A 20,534-nucleotide genomic window follows, 5' to 3' on the forward strand; every position below is an offset into this window, starting at 1 on the left:
TCAATATCCACATTAAGCCACCTTTTGCTAAAGATAAAAAGGTTTTTTTTTTCTAATTTAATCAAATATGTACAATTCTATATATATAATTGTTTAGGATAAAAGAGGCTTTTCTGCTTGATTATTTTAATCTCTGAGTAAAAATTTAGCTCATAGAGTGAATGAAATCTTTTAAGTACAGTTTTTCACAGTTTTCTATAGTAGAATAAAAATTAATATTTCCTTGACTATCTTGGTAAGCATTGGACAAAACTGACTACTAGAGCCAGTAAAAGATGTTTAAAGACTGAGCTATAGAGAACTCACCACATATGATGTTAGCTACAGAAAAATGTATGCTTGGGAATCTGATGAACGCTGAAGTTGAAGAATCTAGGTCTGTGTCTTCTAAACGTAAGCTAGGCAGAGGCATGGGACAATCTATATCTTGCATTTCCCCTGAACAAAGTTAGATTTCCTTAACTGTAAATCTTTCCTTTATCTAACATTAGCAGATGATTTGACTCAGACTCAGTGGAGTTAAGTCTGTTCCCCTTAAAGCTTTAAATGGGACTTCCTGACTTCATCTCTCTACCTTACACTATTTTCCCTAAAATCAAAGATTATTCCTCTAAAAATCAATATGATTTGTTGTTGTTCTTGTTGTTTAGAAAAATAATATTTTCTTGTAGCAAGATACTTGAGAGGTGTAGCTGTTGACTTTTGTAACTGAGAGTTCTGGATTCAGTTATGAATTGATAATGTCCAAAACCATTTTCTCCTTTTCCTTATCTCTTAAAACCTCAAAGGTTAGTTTTCTCAGGATACTCTCTTAAGGTGTTGTTAAAAAGACAGATGGGGGTGGTAGGAGAAAGGAGCTTGCTTTTGGAAGGTTGTTTTGTTTTTTTTAATCATACTTTGAAAGCTGTTTTTTCTACATAATTTGTACGTTTGTGTATTTGAGAAAGTAGCAAATAAAATCCTTATAGCTTCCTCTAAGAGCGGGTATAGTTCGATCTAATTGAAATCTTTTTAAGAAATGACACTGTACAGATAATGGTGATAGTGTACTTTTCCCATATTACCAGAGGTGTTTATACCTTTTATTATTGCTAAGGTATACTTAACCTGTTTCAAATAAAATGCAGATCCCTTAATAAGGTCTCTTTTCAGAGTAGAGTGAGATACCAAGTTAGAATTATAAATGACGCCTTGCATCATTATGGAGTAATTTAGGATTCACCCAATGATGTAACAAAATTAACAACATAATTTCATTGTGAAACTGTGTCTTATTAAAGAACAACTGTCTGACATTCTTTTACAGTTGCTTTATTTAACTTCATGCAGATATTATTAGTAGTGACATTTTTCTGTTGTGTATTAGATTCTCTCATTAGCATGATGTGTTAGTTATCACCAGAGAAATCATTTCCTAGATAGGTGAGGGACAAAATCGAGAAAGCTAAAAATTATATCAGTGATTTACATTACTACGAGAACATCTGCTCACCAGAGATATGACAGAGTAAACTTTTTGACTAGTATAAAACCTAGCACTTCCGAGAAATGATTAAAAGATATATAAGAAATATATAATAATATTTTTGGAAATCATTTACAAGAGTGCTCAATACAAATTTTTCTTCCAGTAGTCTTTTAGTATTTTCAATTCATGAGGACAAACACAGTTCCAGTCATAGGATTTGTAGTCAAAATGGAAATGTGATGTGTGTTTTCTTTTCTGGTTTCTAACCCTCCCAAAAAAATTTGAACATCTCTAACAATTTTAAAGATTCATATATAGTATTTCTTGTTTGTCGCGTATCTAAAATATGTGCTGTGGGTGACTTGGTTGTTCTTTGAAGTTCATGCAATATATTTTTATTCTAAAGCTTCTCCTCAAAACTGGACACATCCCTTTGACATAGGATGAATAGTCTTATTTAATCAGAGCTACGAATAAGGCAGTTGATAGTTAATGGCCTTTGAAAATGACTTCCATTGTGAGGCAGCATCCATTTCTAGGTTTCCCTCTCTATTTTTTCTCTCTTCCTTTTTAGTATTTCCTTCTTGTAGTTGGTGTATTTGGGTAATCACAGCTTACTTAAAAAGGATTAACTTGACAAAACTTACCTTTATGTTAAAATAGGTGTTTATATTTGGTGGCAAATAGTTTTAGCTTGTTGAATTAGCATGCTGCCACCTCTCAGTTCCTCTAACTTGAGAGATGATGTGCTTTATTTTGAACTGTTAATGATAGGTACATATTGAAATTAAAATGTAAGCCTTGACATTCACTTTAATACTGTAGCACACAAGTAGGAATATTTGGATAATTGTCATAGCAGTATTGGATTAGAAATCGTGGTAAAGAGGTGAGTCCCTGTGTGTCAGCCTTTACTTCCAACTTGGTGTGAACATGCAGGCCTCACTAACAGCTCTGCATACTGTATAATGAAATGGGAATGGCGTAGGCCTTGTATGCATGATATTCCACGTGTGAGTTATTGTAATGAAACATGCACAAACAGATCCTCAGATGTGTATACACGCGAATAAACTCATTCACCAGTTTAAAGCTTATTTCCAGCACGTAGCACTTCAAATGAATTTAAGAATAGTTGGGGATCATTTTGAAATTACTTCTTTCAATATCTCTGTTATCTGTAACCAAGTAGCTTTATGGAAATTGATTAATGTAACAGGACAGACATAGGCTTCCACCACAACATAGCGTCCTATGCCTATGTCAGGGATAAGCGCCATGACGATTCTTCCCTTACTAATTAGATGCTGAGCAAGACATCTCTGGGAAGTTGGGACAAACATGAATGGGTCACAGCCAAGGCAGGATTGCAAGGATTCCAGTGATAGTGAAAGCATTCAGGTTTGCCAGGTCGCTGTGACACAGGAGCTGATTCCAAAGGAACAGCCCGTAACAGATAGTGAGATGGCATCACATACTTCAGTGAAAAACAAAACCCTAGGGTTTCTTCTTTTCCAACTTACACATTGCACACGCTTATTTAAAGGGAGACACAGTGGACATGGCTCTGGTCAGTCTTCAGTTAGCATGTAGGTAATGCCTGTCACTAGCTAACTTGGTAATGTGGACGAGAATATATATAAAGTATAAGGAGAGGAAATTGGAGCTTGCCTTTGCCTTTACCCTGTATTCATATGTGAACTATGGTGGATAAATTGTTTTAGGTGTGAACTCCTTTCCCCCAGAGTATATAGAGAGAACTCTGTGCAGTAAGGAAAACTGAATTGGTGAATCATGGGAATACCTTTTTCAGTGAAACCCATTTTCTCTAGAACTCACTGTTCTTTTTTATTGAAGGAACATTGGATATAACTGTCCCAGGAGTTCTTTCCTTTGGAAGGTTTGGCATCTAATGTGATGTGTGTGGAAGCATGGGCTTTGTTCCATGTGCAGACGTGCTCGTGCCTTTCATGACACATGTTTGCTGGTGACTAACCACGGTTCTCCAGGCTTTGGCCAGAAGAGGGTTTGGGGTCGTAGGAAATGATTGATGTCACACACATCTGCCAGAGCTGATGCCATTCTTATTTGCAGAAGAGCAGCTGGTGTCCACATTTTGCGTGGTTCCCCTCATCCACTGAAATACCTGGGATTAGAGGCAAGAGGAGTCAAATACCCTTTGGAGGAACTTTGACTTCTAATAAGCTTAAGAGAAGTAAAGGAAGAGGGGCAGAGCAGGAACAGCAGCCTTTAGGTTCTGTTGTATAAACAAAACAAAAAGCAGGAGTATCTTAGAAGACAAACTGATAAAGAATACAGAGGGAAACAGGATGGAAAAAATTATCCTGGGAAAAAGAAAGAATATGTGCTATGACATCACTAAGATGGTCTGGGAGCTGTGACTGCAGCCCACAGTTCCCCCTGAGCCTTTCCTGTACCATGTCTCCCTCCCTGGGCTTAAAAGGAAGTTTAGAGAATAGGAAAAAAAAGTATTGATTGTTTTTTCAATTTGTACCTTCCCTGTCGGAAACCTCACCCATTTCATAGTGTACGCTCGCTCCACCTTCCAGTGTAACACTTATGACTGGACTTGGCATGGGTGAGGGCAGAGTACTGGGTCCTCTTGATGGGACACAGCGCACAGCGTTTTGTGCCATGGTGTGTGGGGATGAGAGAGCGTTGTCTCCTGCAGTCAGAGCCCTCCTTAATGGGAGTACTACAGGGAAACAATGCCTCACTCAAACCAGGGAGTTCAGAAATCAAATTCTCCGCTTATTAATCATCATTCTAATTAAGAAAAAGAATTGATCCTTTAACAACAATATAATATCCTTTTGTTTTCCTTTAATTAAGTCCATCAGTTTTTCATTTCTCTCTATAAAGGAAGAATAATGTTAAATTGTAGGAAGTTACTTATTGAAACCACTGATGCGATTCCCTCGAGCACCTCTGACATCTTATTTATCCATCCTTAGGAACTGTAATGCTACTTTGCTGCTACCTTTAGTGTTTGGGTCAGAGAAGGGTGTTGAGTTATGACTCCTGTGCCTGTTTGGCTGATAGACATTTACCTAATAGCCTTAGTACAAGGTTAGTTTGTTCTTATTCCCCGATTCCTCTTTCTTAAACTTCATTTCTCTCTTCTACCTTCGCTTCTCTCATTATACAATTGCTTCCTTAGTTTTACTGCCTCTCTTTTGCCTAATGCAAAGGAATTAAAATGTGCTTGAAAGTAACAACTATTGAATCAGGTATCCTTTTGCCAATCTGTCATTTTGATAAGTTCAGGAATGTGGTGCTATCCTCACATACAAACATGTCGGTGATGGGACTACCCTTGTTTTATTGCAGGCCTGTCACCCTGGCTACTAAAGAATCCTCAGACTTCAGTGGTTGGCTTACCAACTGCAGTCTTCAGTTTGGTATTTAGTGCCAAGAAGGAAAGTGATCATTTCACATCCATTGATTGGTTCTCGATTCCAGGCTGCACTGTAAATGTATGTATATAATAACTAATTTGATTCTTATGATAGTCTAATGGAATCCGGAAGTGTTCTATCTTGATTCTCCAGATCTAGAAAACTAGCTTTTAACTTGGCAGTGTCTTCATGGAAAGTTACTCAGTAGCAATATTCAGTACCAGTTCCCTAAAGAAACAAAGTTATTAAGGAGTGCTATGCTTTTTGTTTCCAGGAGAATGCTTTCTATAAGTCTTCAAAAATTACCTACCATGAACATAAGACAGTAGTATTTTCTAGACTATCAAATTTGTTTTTACCCATTAAAACACAAACTTTTCTTGTAAACTGGTCAAACTTCAACCTAAAATTTATGAATGCTTCAGTTTTCCCCAAATTGTTATTTTTTTCCTAAATACATTGTGTTTTTAAAAAAGTTTAAAAGATTTAATGTTAATTCATAAAAAGGAATCATCTTCCACATATGTTCATTTACTTTTAATATTTAATATCATGAAACTGAATTGGTATTATTTTTGTAAAAGTTCTTTACATTATTGTTTGATGTGTGTGATGATAACCATTGACTGCTGTTCCTCCCGACTCCTCTAATCTCACGGCTCACAAATGCTTTCTACATAAAAGCTGGTGTCTATCTACATATTCTTTGAACAATATGTCATATGTTTTGAACAGTTTGATATTCACATAATATTTTTTAATATTTAAATTATATGAGCAGGGTAGAGTAATGAATTACCGAAAGAGTAGCTATCAGTATATATATATGGTTGTGAAAATATGTGATTCCTTGCAAAGATGTATGGCTCAAATTTAAAGCCACTAAGTGTAAGGGAAAGAAATGCATGTGCCTTTTTGTCCGTTGTCATGGCCCTTAGAATACTGACATCACAATGGTTCTTCATCCTGACTGCTACAGAATCCTCGAACTTCAGTAGCTTGACTACCAACCTTACTCACCAGTTTGCTATGCAGGACTAGAAAGGCAAAATTCGAGTTTATTCAAAGGTTCTCCTTTCCAGGCTCCACCAAAAAGGTATTTTTTTTTATAAGTAATTTGTTTCTCATGATAGCTTAATCATATCAGGAAGTGTTCTCTCTTTATTCCTCTAGATCATATGAACTAACTCTCAACTCAGTAGTGGTTTCTTGAAAAGGTAGACATTCAAGCCATATTCGGTACCAATCTTCTGTAGAAACAACATTATTATATGAAGGGAGGTATGCTTTAAGCATACAGGAGAACAATTTCTGTAAATCTTACCAAAAAAAAGTGTCCAGGTTATGCTTGAGCATTGTTTTATATGCAACCCAATTGTTTTAACCACCATGACTACAAATATTTTTAAAAAGAATTGGTCATTCTTTTTTGTAGACCCTAAACCTAAGAACTCCCTGGTTTTCTTCAAATTGTTATAGTTACAACACATATTGTGTTCTTTGGAATATATTTCTGAATATTTGAACATTAATTCTAATTAGACAGGAACTACTTTCCAGACATGTTAGTTTCCTTTCAGTTTGTCCATCACAAAATTTAGTTGCTATTATTTTGTAACATATCTTCACATTAGTGTTTGAAGTATGCGATGACAACCATTGGCTGCTGTTCCTCCTGACTTTGAATCTCATGGGTCTCATAGGCTTTCCACATAAATGTTGGTGTCTCTCTACATATTCTTTGAAAGACGTCATATGTTTTGGCGAGAATTATAGTCACTAAATATATAATTTTAATATTTGTATTGTATGAGCAGGGTAGAGAAAAGAAATCACCAAAAAGTAGCCACTTCACTATTATAGGGAAGGAGGTTATTATGGATTAGATAAAAATGTTCAGAGGCATCTAAAAATGTTTACAGCCGATTGAAGCTTGATTTTACGACTGATGTCTAAGAGAGAACAGACAATATCAAGGTAGAATATTGGACATACCTGGGGGAGTGAGAGAAACACTGCCTTCATAAAGCAAAGGGTGCTTCTATAACATTTTGGGAGTTATCTTAGTGCATAAGCTGATGGAGATCTTTGGGAAGGAATAGAAATCTAAGGAAAATGAATAACGATTACTTTTACTTCCTGTTCACGTTAAATAAGGGCAAGTGTGGCTATTGGCTCCAGAAGCTTGCTACAGCGGGGTCGCTGAGACGCTGCGTGAGCCCAGCGACAGGTCCAAGCATGTGGACAGAGGTAGCTGCTGGCCGCCTCTGCCCAGCCAGTGAGGTCCGGGTACACTCGCTGCCCAGCGCGCCTGGCTCCTAGGCCACCGTGGAGATGTAGTCCCACTTGTTGTCCCAGTCATCTTCGCTGCCTTGGCTGGCCTGGTGACCTCCAAGGAGCTGCTGGGGCAACTTAGGTGGTACTATCAGTATAGGACTAGGCTGAGGGGCCAGGTCATCACTTGTTAATGTTCCAGATCAAAACATGAGGAGGGCACAAAGCATTCTGATCTCCAATGCTCTCTAGAGTACAAATTAATTTATGAAAAGTACATGAGGCTCTAGACATGGCTCAGTACTAAAAAAAAAAAAAAATCCACATTCAATCTGGATCCTATTTGATCTAAGCACCTATATGTTTGTTTGCACATAAGTTCTGTACTCAATTTCTAATTTCCTCCGGTAATCTTGGCTCTAGTAATGAATTCATATACCTACATATAGACCAAAAATTCACATGCACAAAGTCTTCTGAAAAAAGTAGAAATCCATGAACATAGAACTCTGTAACTGTGTACCTGCTCATGAGCCTGCCTGGGTTTCCTCAGTCTTGATGCAAGTACTGAAGGGGAGGTGGGGTGGGGGATCAGGCAAAGAAACCATGGGGAAGTAGAGAGTGTGGAGTTCTAGTGGAAGCTTAAAGTCCCTGAAAACCCCACGACAGCAAGAGAAGAACATGGAATATTTTAGCCAGGTGTGTATGGACTTCCTACTCAGCCATTAGCTCTCCTTAATTTGAACCAGAGAAAGAATAATAGTATTTATGTTGTAGACTCTGAATGTGTTTTCTGGGGAGACCTTGTGGCTACAAGTTGAGGACCTGTTGGAGATAATAAAAGATAGAAAATCTTGCCGATTTTCCTATTGTTTAGCGTCCTGAGCATAGGCCCCTCAGGAATTGCTCTAGGAGTTTAGTGTGACTGGGATAAACTACGTATATATGTTTTGGGCTCAGTTAAATGCAAAATTTAAACAGTGTCTGAAGGAACTTGGGATGCGGAAATTCAGCAATGAAGAAAGAACAAATGTTCTGAACTTCATGATCGTTTAGGTAGAAAGTTGCTAATATCTTTCCTTTCATTTTCACTAAGGTTCAAGGTAATCAGATAAGTCACCCAGAAGACAAAAAGTATGCTATTCTGCCTTACATCTTAAGTCCTGCTTCTTGGGATAGAGACAGAAATATACCCAGGCATCTAGCCAGTTTGGATTACATAGTTAGACCTGATCGCAAGTAAAGCCAATTCTAGAGAGGAGAGAAGGGATGTGCTGATATGTTTGTGATTCTCCATCCACAAGCAAGGAACCTCTCAGGTGATTTCATTAACACATTTAAAGAGCAGTCTATCCTCCTTGCTGCTGGCATTTTCCTGTTAGCATAATAAGAACATTTGTAGTCTGTGAGGTGTCAGGTACAATGACATTCCTGAATGACAATCATGCAGTTTGTGAGGTAGGATATCCATATAAGGCAAGCTAGTCACATGATTTTCTTGCCTCAACCTCACTGAGCTTTGAATGACAGTGATGTTGATGTTCTATTTAGACCAGAGTTAATGATATAGAATGCTCAAGTTCTGAAGATCCAAACCCCACAAATCACCAATATAGCTGCCAGAAGCTAAAAGATACTAAATAGTTACACAAAGGCACAGGTGACAATAAAGAAATATTCATTGCTCACAACCTGTATTGTCGTGATCTCTTAGGCGACTTGCCTTTAAACGGTCAAGAGAGATTCCGAGGGAGCAGCCAGATGGAGTTCTCCACAGACTGACTGGAGCCAACTGAGGAGACAGAGATTCTAAGCTGAATGAGGTAAGTGGCATGCCTGTCACTTACTGTTGAGTGCCTCTCCCCTCTGCATTGTGAGAGCACTATGCATCTATCTCCATCTGTGACATGGCTTTCTAGATAGATGTACCAGGCTGAAAGACTGGCCACCACACTGGTCCTGCAGTTGGCATTCCAGGACCCTTAGCCATTTTATCCAGAGATATCTGAAAGAGAACATGATTGGACAGTGGTTGATGGAAGTCCAGGAAAAGGAGGAAGCAGTGGATGCCACAGTTATCATGAACTAACATACAAGTCTGGTTTCATGGTGACTCAGGGCAGCTTCTCAAGTGTACAGTAGAGAAAATGGCTATACAATTGTAAACAACCATTTTGCAGTATGTGTGTCTACATGTGCCTCTCTGTCATGGGAGGTTTCTCCAATTGTGTGTGATACATGAGTATGTACAGAGATGAGGGTCTCCATGAGTGAGAGATTATGCTTGTAGATGTGAGCATTCATACATGTGTACTTAGTTCTGTGTGGGCCTCCTCTGCCTCTATGCATGCAGCACAACCAATAAATCAAAGACTTTGTTCTCAGAGGCTCTATTGCTGCCCTGAGAGCCTGTTACCAAGGCTCAAAGGGTATTTGAGCAAGAGAGAGATGTGAGAAGGCTGGGCTACACTTGTTAGGCAAGAAAGTCAACTGTGTTTGGAAGAGGGGTGGAAGCTTCCTTGGATTCTTCTATGTAGGAAACCATGAGATTGTCCATCAGTTTAATCATCCTTACACCCAAGAAGCTTCATCACATACTGTTTTGCAGGTGTGTATTGTTGTGAGCATAGGTGAAAACAGGGCTTTTCACAGAGCAGCTTACAGCATAAATAAAACATAGATTTCTGTATAGGTCAAAGCTGTAGGCATTTTGATGGGAGAGCTCATTTCAACTTACTTCAAGTTGTACAACAATCTACCTACCCATTTGGTTCTCACAGTTTACAGTTCTGTTCCCTATCTTCTGCTTCCATCAGTATCTTTTCATACTCCTGCATCTGCTTTTCTCCCCTCTGTCTGTCTCCTGCCCTGGTCAATCCCAGTAGTTTTTTTGTTTGTTTGTTTGTTTGTTTTCTTTTTTGACTTGCCTATTAGCTGTCAGATATTTATAATTAGCAATCAGCAGTAAGATAGTGCCAGAATATCTCTTGGGTTGCCACCAGGCAAAGACACTCATGTTTTGAGCAGCTATAGATCAACAAAATGTAAAATCTAAAATACAGTGATGGTTGAGAAATGACAGCATCAAACTCCTGCCATCACTTAGCTCTTTGTCAGTACAGATTTAACAATTGAAAATACCGAGATGCACCTTCATATACAGTATGGAATGTCACCTGAACAATGGGTGGATATGTGCACACAGCATGCAAATGTGGAGGTCGGAAGACAATTTCCGATGTTGCTCTGTGTTACCTTCCACGTTCTTTTTTTTTTATTCGATATATTTTTTATTTACATTTCAAATGATTTCCCCTTTTCTGGCCTCCCCTACTCCCCGATAGTCCCATAAGCCCCCTTCTCTCCCCCTGTTCTCCCCCCCACCCCTTCCCATTTCCCTGTTCTGGTTTTGTGCTATACTGCTACACTGAGTCTTGCCAGAACAAGTGGCCACTCCTCCGTTCTTCTTGTACCTCATTTGATGTGTGGATTATGTGTTGGGTATTCCAGTTTTCTAGGCTAATATCCACTTATTAGTGAGTGCATACCATGATTGATCTTTTGAGACTGGGTTACCTCAGTTAGTATGATGTTCTCCAGCTCCATCCATTTGCCTAAGAATTTCATGAATTCATTGTTTCTAATTACCAAACATGTGAAAGATCTGTATGACAAGAACTTCAAGACTCTGAAGAAGGAAATGGAAGAAGACCTCAAAAAATGGAAAAAACCTCCCATGCTCATGGATCAGCAGCATTAATATAGTTAAAATGGACATTTTGCCAAAAGCAATACCCATCAAAATGCCAACTCAAGTCTTCATAGAGTAAGAAAGAGCAATTCTCAAATTCATCTGGAATAACAAAAAAACCAGGATAGCTAAAACTATTCTCAACAATAAAAGAAATTCTGGGGGAATCAATATCCCTGACCTCAAGCAATACTACAGAGCAATAGTGTTAAAAACTGCATGGTACTGGTACAGTGACAGGCAGGTAGATCAATGCAACAGGATTGAAGATCCAGAAATGAACCCACACACCTATGGCCACTTGATCCTTGACAAAGGGGCTGAAAACATCCAATGGAAAAAAACCTAGCCTTTTCAACAAATGGTGCTGCTTCAACTGGAGTTCAGCATGCAGAAGAATGTGAATTGATCCATCCTTGCCTCCTTGTACTAAGCTCAACTCCAAATGGATCAAGGATCTAAACATAAAGCCAGACACTATGAAGCTAATAGAAAAGAAACCGGGGATGAACCTTGAGGACATTGGTACAGGGGGGGAAAGTTCCTGAACAGAACACCAATAGCGTATGCTCTAAGATCAAGAATTGACAAATGGGACCTCATAAAATTACAAAGTTTCTGTAAGGCAAAGGACTCTTTCAACTTTCATGGTTGTGAGCCATCTTATGAGGTACTAGAAACTAAAGTTGGATCTTCTGCAAGAGCAGTACATGCTCTTAATCACTAAAGCATCTCTCTACCTCTCATCTAAGATACTTAACATTTGTTGGTTTGTTTGTTTGATATGGGTTGCTAAAGGGATAAAGGTTTGGAGACCAGCAGATAATTTCAGGAAGGGGGTTCTCTTCTAGATCTGTATATTTAATTTGATAATGAAACTTAGGCTACCAAACAGAAAAGCTCAACACAGTAAGACTTGGCAAACCAACAAAAGAAAAGAGCTTAGGAGAAGACACAAGAAACTGAGACATAGTTTTGCACATTCAGGAGTCCCATAAAAATACTAAACTGAAAGATAGGCTTGGGGAAGACTTGTTTGCATACCCCAGTACGTCCCATGTTTGCTGCCTCAGTGTCTGTGTATACAAATAAACTTTGATCAGTTGACTTAAAAGGCTTTGTTCTCCTTGTATCTAGTCTATCTTATGGAAAGTATATTATTTATTCTTAGTTTTCTACTTAAGGATTTTCTTAACTCTAAGGAGGGGTATTTAATAGAGATATCTCATATGGAGTGGTGTGTGCTGCTCTCTCTCTCTCTCTCTCTCTCTCTCTCTCTCTTTTTTCTGTGTGTGTCTGTCTGTCTGTTATTCTTTCTGTATGTATCTCTGTCTCTCTATCTCATAATGTCTGATTGTTTGTATTTGTTCCCATCAGATACATGAAAAATCTCCTCTGATGGCTAAATGAGGCACTGATTTATGAGTATATCAGAATATTACAAGAACCAACTAAATTGTTACATTTATTTATTTATGCATGCATTTTTAGATCTGTAGGATTGATATCACTTAAGTATTTTGAATATCTACTTTCTGTTCTTGGCCACTCAAGCAGTGTCTGATATGTGTGTAAATTGCTTGAGGCACAGGAGTGGCAAACCTCCCCTGAGCACCTCCAACTGCCAATTTCCATGTAGAGAACACTCTAACTGCCCTCCAGGCAGGCCTCAGTCTTCCCCATCCACACTCCATCCTAACAGAGTAGCCCAAGCACACAAGTCGAAATCCCACCAATCCCTATCTTCAAAGATTTGTGCCAAACCCCAAGAACAGGTATATATCCCTGTCTTCTACTCAGTTTGTTGCTGGCTTTCATCTGAGCAGAGGCAGCCAGCCCAGTAGAAGTTAAGTTTGGTTCTTCCTCCCAGCCCCACGCTCCCAGGAATAAGACTCAAACTCAACATATATTTACAAATACTCTAGTCATATAGTTAGGCTAATTTCTGACTTGATCATAACAAAAATTAACCCATTTATTCTAATTCATATTCTGCTGTGTGTCTGGTTACCTTTCCTCAGATACCATATGTCTGTCTTGTGACATATTCCGAGGCGAATTGTCCGATCAGCACTGTCCCTAAATCCTTTCTGCTTCCGGTATGCCCCACGTCCTACATTCTGCCTAAACTATAGGCCAGCAGAATTTAATTGACAAACCAATTCCACACAAATACTTGCACATGCATGATTATGGCTGCATTGTTTCAAAGAGCCAGGAAATAGAATGGGTCTAGCAGCCAATCATCCAAAGAACATTAAAATAGCATGTGCCAATATACATAACAGAATTGTATTAAAAGGTCTCAGTTATCTTTGAATGATTGCTGGATACACCCTAAAGCATAAAAGACACAAAATTAGATTTTCTGATAATCATATTTCAATACTCAATATTCAGGCTTCTTTCCGATATATTTTTTCTTTACATTTCAAATGATTTCCCCTTTTCTGGATCCCAACACCCTGAAAGTCCCAAGAGCCCTCTTCCCTCCCCCTACTCCCCCATCGACACTTTCCCACTTCCCTGTTCTGGTATTGCCCTATACTGCTACACTGAGTCTTTTCTTAACAAGGGGACACTCCTCTGTTCTTCTTGGACATCGTTTGTGTGTGGATTATATATTTGGGTATTCCAATTTTCTAGGCTAATATCCACTTATTTGTGAGTGCATACCGTGATTGATCTTTTGAGACTGGGTTACCTCACTTAGTATGCTGTTATCCACCTCCATCCATTTGTGTAAGAATTTCATGAATTCATTGTTTCTAATGACTGAATAGTACTCCATTTTTTATCCATTCCTCTGTTGAGGGATACCTGGGTTCTTTCCAGCTTCTGGCTATTATAAATAGGACTGCTATGAACATAGTGGAACATGTGTCCTTATTACATGCTGGGGAATCCTCTGGGTATATGCCCAGGAGTGGTATAGCAGGGTCCTCAGGAGGTGACATGCCCAGTTCTCTGAGCAACTGCCAGACTGATTTACAGAAGTTTGTACCAATTTGCAACCACACCAGCAGTGGAGGAGAGTTTCTCTTTCTCTCCTGTGCTGTCTCCTGAGTTTTGAATCTTAGCCATTCTGACTGGTGTGAGGTAAAATCTCAGGGTTGTTTTGATTTGCATTTTTCTAATACTAATGATGTTGAGCATTTTCCAAGATGCTTCTCAGCTATCCAAAGTTCTTTGGGTTAAAATTTGGTTTTATGGGGTCTAACTTCTTGATTTCTTTGTATATATTGGATATTAGCCCTCTGTCAGATATAGGGTTGGTGAAGATATTTCCCCAATTGGTTGGTTGCCAATTTGTCCTTTTGATGGTGTCCTTTGCCTTACAGAAACTTTGTAATTTTATGAGGTCCCATTTGTCAATTTTTGATATTAGAGCATAAGCTATTGGTGTTCTGTTCAGGGACTTTCCCCCTGTACTGATGTCCTCAAGGGTCTTTTCTAGTTTCTTTTCTATTAGTTTCAGAGTGTCTGGCTTTATGTGGAGGTCCTTGATCCATTTGGAGTTGAGCTTACTACAAGGAGGGAAGGATGGATCAATTCACATTCTTCTGCATGCTGACCACCAGTTGAACAAGCACCATTTGTTGAAAAGGCTATCTTTTTTCCATTGGATATTTTCAGCCCCTTTGTTGAGAATCAAGTGGCCATAGCTGTGTGGGTTCATTTCTAGATCTTCAATCCTATTCCACTGATCCGCCTGATATTCAGGCTTTTTTAAGAAAATGCTTTTCAGTGAATTTTACCAATTCTAAACATCAGTGAGATATTATATCTTGTGTAAATAAATAATCTACATTATGGAAACTTCAAATCAGCATCAGTAATCAATCCATTGTTTCAAGCATTTTCATTGGTTTCTGTTAAAACACTTTAATCTTCTAATTATTTTCAAATAAACATATGAGTCATTATTAACTATACAGTTAATTCACATTCTATACAAGTTAGAATATCTATTTTCTAATTAATACATCATAACCTATGACATATAATAATTGATTTCATATTATTGATTTTTGACATTATTAATTCTAAACACATTCAGGAAATATGGCACCCATGCACTGCCTAAGATTCCTTAGGGTCCTTCAGAGTTCCAGCTGCTCTCTGTGGCCTGCATTGAAACCCTAACCTCTGCCCTGCCCAAACATGCCAGCTGACCCTTCCCATCTGGAAAGGATGGTGGCCCCAACTCCAGGTGAATCTTGAGTACATGGTATATGATTATCCTTGGCCCTTTCTGCCTATGGCCCTTAGCAGCGTTGTGACATTTTCTCTGTGACCTGGAGTCCCCATCTCAGGTTCTCCATTGAGAGGCTCTTGCAGGGCTCATGTGCCTTTGGGGGGGCACAGTGGCAGACTAGGAATAAGAAAGGTACAGGATACAGTGAGTTATATCCTGGCTTTCCCCCACCTCTCTTGAGTTGTTCTGGAGGGCTGCAGACACTTCGAACCTGTAACTCTCACTATGAATTCAGGCCATGGGTCAGAGTGTCCCTTCCAACCTGGACATCTGCCCTCTCAGAACCAGGAAACATACCCCAGGAGAGTTAGCCTCTTTTAAGGGTCTCTCTTGTGGAATTAGAATGACCCTGTGACCCTGTGATACCACTAAGAGTAGGGCACAGGTGAGTCCACCCTGGCTGTGAGAATCTTTCTTCCCCAGGTCTAGAAATGTCAGGTCAACCAGAACTTGGCGGAATTTGTGACACAGGACACAATTTTTCATTAACTGCCTGGACCAAATGTGTGGACTTCTAGATTGTTTTTAGGGTCCTTAGCCTTTCCTTAGAGGTTGGTCAACTGACTCTATGACCCTCATTCCCAGCCCTGGGCTCAGGCCTAGAAGAGATGTCCTTGCTAAGGTGTCCTCCATTTGCTGGAGGGAGGCAGCTCCCACTGTGTATGGGAAAAATTAGAACATCTATTGCAAATTATTCTTGCTGCCTACAACAGGAGAGATTTAATGTTTAATGTATGGATTAGAGATATCCAAGCGTATGGTAATTTAATAAAAAAAAGTGTTTGGGTTTTGTGAGATATATTTTTTATTGCTAAATCATGCATAAGCATAACAACATGTTGCCCTTGTTGTAAGTGGTAGACATGGCATTTGGAGGGGACTGGTCAGGAGAGGTGACTTTGGAATCTGTTCTCCTACTTTTTACTTAGTTCTTTGCTGAAGGCATTTGTTAACTGGTATGGATACATGGGATACAAGATGGGACCAGGCTGAGTGGGCCCAGGAGTGGTTCCTTTCTCTATCACAGATTTCAATGCTGGTCATATCCCCAGGAGCCACGCTGTCACTCAAATGATGCCTTCAGCAGTGGATGCATCGTCCAGAGTTGCCCACGGGCATTTGTATCACAAGTCCCAGTTTGCAGTTGCTCAGGTGTTTTTTTCAAGAACTATTTGAGTTGTATAAGCAGGGCTGATAATTCCCATTTTACAGATTCATTAAACAAGAGTAGAACTGGAGTCTTAGGTAACTAGGTGCTGGATGTGGCCTCCTGCATGACCCTGCTTCCTCTTTGGGGGAACTTTGCCAAAGGCAGAGTCTCCTCCATGCCTGTGTCTCCCTCTGGGGCAATGTTTAGGAATTCAGGGTCCCCAGAGGCAGCAATCCTGTGAAAGCTGGCAGCCCCAGGGCTCCTTGGAGCCTGCAGCCCACTCCGATTTCAAAGAAACTCAGAGGGCTCTGCTGAGCTATTTACATGGATGGCTGGGGGAATGGGGCACTCAGCAGGACTGGGAGTCCTTCTGCCTGGCCTCAACTCCTGTCTCTGCTGCCTCTGCCTGGCTTGTACAGCCAGAAAAGGTCGTCTGGTTTAGGGTGGTTGAAAACTCCGGATTCTAATTCCAAGCATTAGACTTGGAGATTTGGGCCATTTCTGTTTCCCACTGCTCTTCCCAGCCAGGCTTCTCTCAAGCTCTGGAAAAATCCTTTTGCTCTCATGGGCCTCAAGTTTCTTATCTGTAACACATGGGAACTAACATAGGAGAGCACTGTTAAAACTCAGTGTCCAGTGGCATAGCCTGGTGAAGAGAAACCACCCACACATGACCACTGCTACTAAGAGCAGCTCTTACTGAGAGGTCAGTAACTGATCACAGTATCAAGTATTAGATAATTGATTACAGGAAGGACTACATAGATGATTATAGTTTATCATTTATTCAACACTTAATGTATCCCAGAACACTGCTCCAATTAAATGTACACCAGTCCTGTTTACAGATGGGAAAACTGGGTCTAAGAAGGACCTTGATTTCATACAGTCTGACTTTTGAATATTAAGGTGACTGTCTATATCCTTCTGTATGCTGTGGATAAATAAATATAATTATGTGCCTAGATATACAGGCACACATAGGTGAATATATTACTATGGATACATTAATAATAAAATAAGAGGTTGGACATGAAGTCAGGGAGGTTTTCAAGGCTTTATTTCACACCCTTCTAGTTCCATGGGTGAGAACTACTCTGGCTGGTAGTGCAGGGAAGGCTGGCAGGATGCTCATGAGGATAGTGTTTGCAGAACAACCAAGCCTCAGACAGACCTCTAATGGAGAGGGAGGTTTTGGTGGGAGGCTTTGGTTTCTCCCCAATCTGTTCCCAAAGTACTGGCCTTCCTGGAGGCTGTGTCCCACCCTTTTTCCAGGCACCCTTAGCTTTCCCACATTGAGAGGGGAGGAGAGGGCTGGGTAACTTCTCTTAGAGCTTTAGGGTATCAGAACTCTCTTCAGATACAAGAGAGGGTGTGTGGTGGGGAATCTAAAGAGCTGGTCAGCTAGAGTTGGCAGCTGAGATTGGGAGTCGCATACCTGGGTGGGGAGTCCTAGGTTTTCCTGGGCCTCCATTTTACTGTCTCTGTGAATCTGTAGTCTTCACTGCCTGCGGCCCCTTCCTCTTCCTACACTTGTTGTGTCTCTTGCTCGTAGATGTATCATCTCTCTCCTGTAGGGAAAAGCCATGAGCATGAGAGATGACAATCGTTGTCCCCCCATGGAGACAGCTGGAGAGTCCAGCACAAACATTGCTGGGCAAACCCTATTGCTGCTGCCCTATGGTTGTATGGACTTGCTATATCATAGAACCTCTTTGGCCTCAGTTTCTACTCTTGAAGTGGGATTAGCTAACTTGTCCTTTCCTGCAGGGTCACGGGACATTATTAAGTGGGTGATGTGACCGACCTCCTTCACAGGCTCCGTGAGGAGTCTAATACTATGTTGGTTGTTTCTGTTTCTGGATGTCTGAGAGGACTTGAGTTAGGCAGAAGATCAAGACTTTGAACCATAAATCAGGAAAATGAAGTGGAGGATAATTTGGGCTAGATCAGTTTTTTCAGAGGAAGAACTTGACGGACAGATGAACTGATATGTCCCCGCCCAGTGAGCTAGGAGCACAAAGCAGACAGGGATCCTGGAGACTTGCTGCCCTAGGTCTCCTCCCAATGCCCTTTGGTGTCTGCACCTGAGGCTCAGGGATTGCAGTGGCAGGAAAGATTTGTGATTTTTTTCTGGAGAGAGAAAGGAGACTCAGAGTCCTAATACAGGCTTCCTGAAGCAGTAAATCGTATTGTGCGTGCGTGCATGTGTGCGTGCGTATCTGGGGGCTGCTTTGTACATGGACAAGTGCCTCTCCTAAGTGTTCCTTGGGCATCCCTGTCTGAGGTTGCAGTAAACAAACTTGAAAGCCTCTGGCTTATTGCTTGCCCAGATTGTCTGTGTGTAGACTCCTGGCGGCCACAAGAGGGCAGCATGGTGCAAGAGTCGATTCTTGGTGGTTTTACCCAGGGAGAGCTGGAGCTGGGAGAGTGGCAAGTGGATTGCCAGCCTGGGCTTTTGGAGCCTGCCAGGAGTCAGGGCTAAGCTTCTGGCAGGGAGGGCTTCTCTGTAGAGCTGTCCCTACTCAGGTTCTATCTGTGTGGTCTGAGGACACCCCAGTACAGCCACTACCACACTGTGGCCTTTGATGGCACTGAACTGTGGGCATCTTCAATGGAGAGAAGCTTTGGGACAGGCATTGAGCAATGATAGGAGAAGTGTGCAAATCTCTGGAAACAGCATCAGTATGAGTCAAGATCAGGCAAGGAGCTGGAGCAGCAGGTCAATTCATGATGGTGAACTTATCAGAGCTGCCTTCTTGGTATGTCATTCTGTAATATATAACCTGACAAACAATATTTTGTTCTAAAGAGATATTTGCATGGAATGTGCAAGGTGCACAGATCAGTTAAGGATGAATTTTTGCTTCCTGTTTGAGCAGGTAAAAGACAACTGTCATTTTTATGAGCTGGCTTGATCAATAGCCAAATGGTAATATATCTTCAGTCATGCCATATCAAAAGATCATTTTTTTTTCATGGTTTCCTGGACCAAAGAGTTCCTCAGAGCAGTCATATCCCTTGAAGGAGGCAGTATGGCCCAATGATTGCAGTGGATCAAATAGTGCCCTTCCCTCCCCCCCCCCCCCCCCCAGTTCATGCTCATGTGGATTCCTTTGTAAGCAGTTCCTTTGCAGATGTAGGGACTTGAGATGAGGTTGTGCAGTGCTGCTGGGACAGGTCCCAACCCCATGACTGGAGTCCTCATTAAGGCCATTTGAAGACTCAGACGTATCCATAGGAGGTTTGAGCAGAGAGACTGGAGTGAGACATCTACACGTCAGAGTATGGGAAGGCTGGACAGAAACCACAAGGAGTTGCAGGAGGCAAGGGAAGGCTGCTCTGCAATGCTCCAAGGGAGCAAGACCCTCCTCACACTTCAGCTCCAGACTCCTTCAGAACTGTGAGATGCACTCTGGTGACCCAGCTGGTGACACACCACATGGCAGGTTCAGGAGCCCGTGCAGGATTCTAGGGACATGGATGGTTGGCCATGGACACATAGCCTTATTTCCATTCCCATGGAGCTGAGTGGCCTTAGGGGATGCTCACCGATCCCTTCAAGTCTTGTTTTCATCTCTGACACAGAAGTATTTTCTTACATGGCTGTGTGAGCAGAGTGTTAAGAATTCCAAAATACGGGGCTGGAGAGATAGCTCAATGGTTAAGAGAACTGACTGCTCTTCCAAAGTTCCTGAGTTCAGTTCCCAGCAACCACCTGGTGGCTCACAATAATCGGTAATGGGGTCTGATGCCCTCTTCTCTGTGTCTGAAGACAGCAACAGTGTACTCACATACACAAAATAAATAAATCTTTTAAAAAAAGAAAATAATTTCAAAATAGGGGCTGGAGAGATGGCTCAGAGGTTAAGAGCACTGACTGCTCTCCCAGACGTCCTGAGTTCAATTCCCAGCAACCACATGGGGACTCACAACCATCTATAAGGAAATCTGATCCCTCTTCTTGTGTGTCTGAAGATAGCTACAGTATACTCACATAAAATAAATAAATAAATATTATTTTAAAAAACAATGTCAAAATAATGATAATGGATCCCATAAGCAAGTGTTAGGGACCCTCTGGGGGAGGAACCCATCCCAGCATCTGGACACATATGCCAACAGTGCTGAGGCTGAGATGTGCCGCTCCCTGAGTTGTCTCTCTTCTAGTTTTGGCTTTGTACATGTCCAGCTGGTAATCAGTGCCACAAATT

The 20,534-nt window shown here is 40.7% G+C and overlaps 2 protein-coding genes across 2 annotated transcripts in view; both read left to right on the plus strand.

The window, feature by feature from the left end:
• The window catches only part of LOC127668508 (uncharacterized), a 103,498-nt gene extending 94,630 nt beyond the window's left edge, over positions 1–8,868 (plus strand). Inside the window, exons 3-4 of the mRNA XM_052162142.1 lie at positions 4,820–4,965; positions 5,826–8,868. Coding sequence (XP_052018102.1) covers positions 4,820–4,965; positions 5,826–5,885 — 206 coding nt within the window. The 3' untranslated portion in view covers positions 5,886–8,868. The remainder of the gene's footprint in view (positions 1–4,819; positions 4,966–5,825) is intronic.
• Positions 7,003–20,534, plus strand: part of LOC127668509 (STAM-binding protein-like) — a 95,322-nt gene continuing 81,790 nt past the window's right edge. Inside the window, exon 1 of the mRNA XM_052162143.1 lies at positions 7,003–7,165. Coding sequence (XP_052018103.1) covers positions 7,003–7,165 — 163 coding nt within the window. The remainder of the gene's footprint in view (positions 7,166–20,534) is intronic.

This window comes from Apodemus sylvaticus, chromosome 18 (genome assembly GCF_947179515.1).
Source record: "Apodemus sylvaticus chromosome 18, mApoSyl1.1, whole genome shotgun sequence".
Lineage (NCBI taxonomy): Eukaryota > Metazoa > Chordata > Mammalia > Rodentia > Muridae > Apodemus > Apodemus sylvaticus.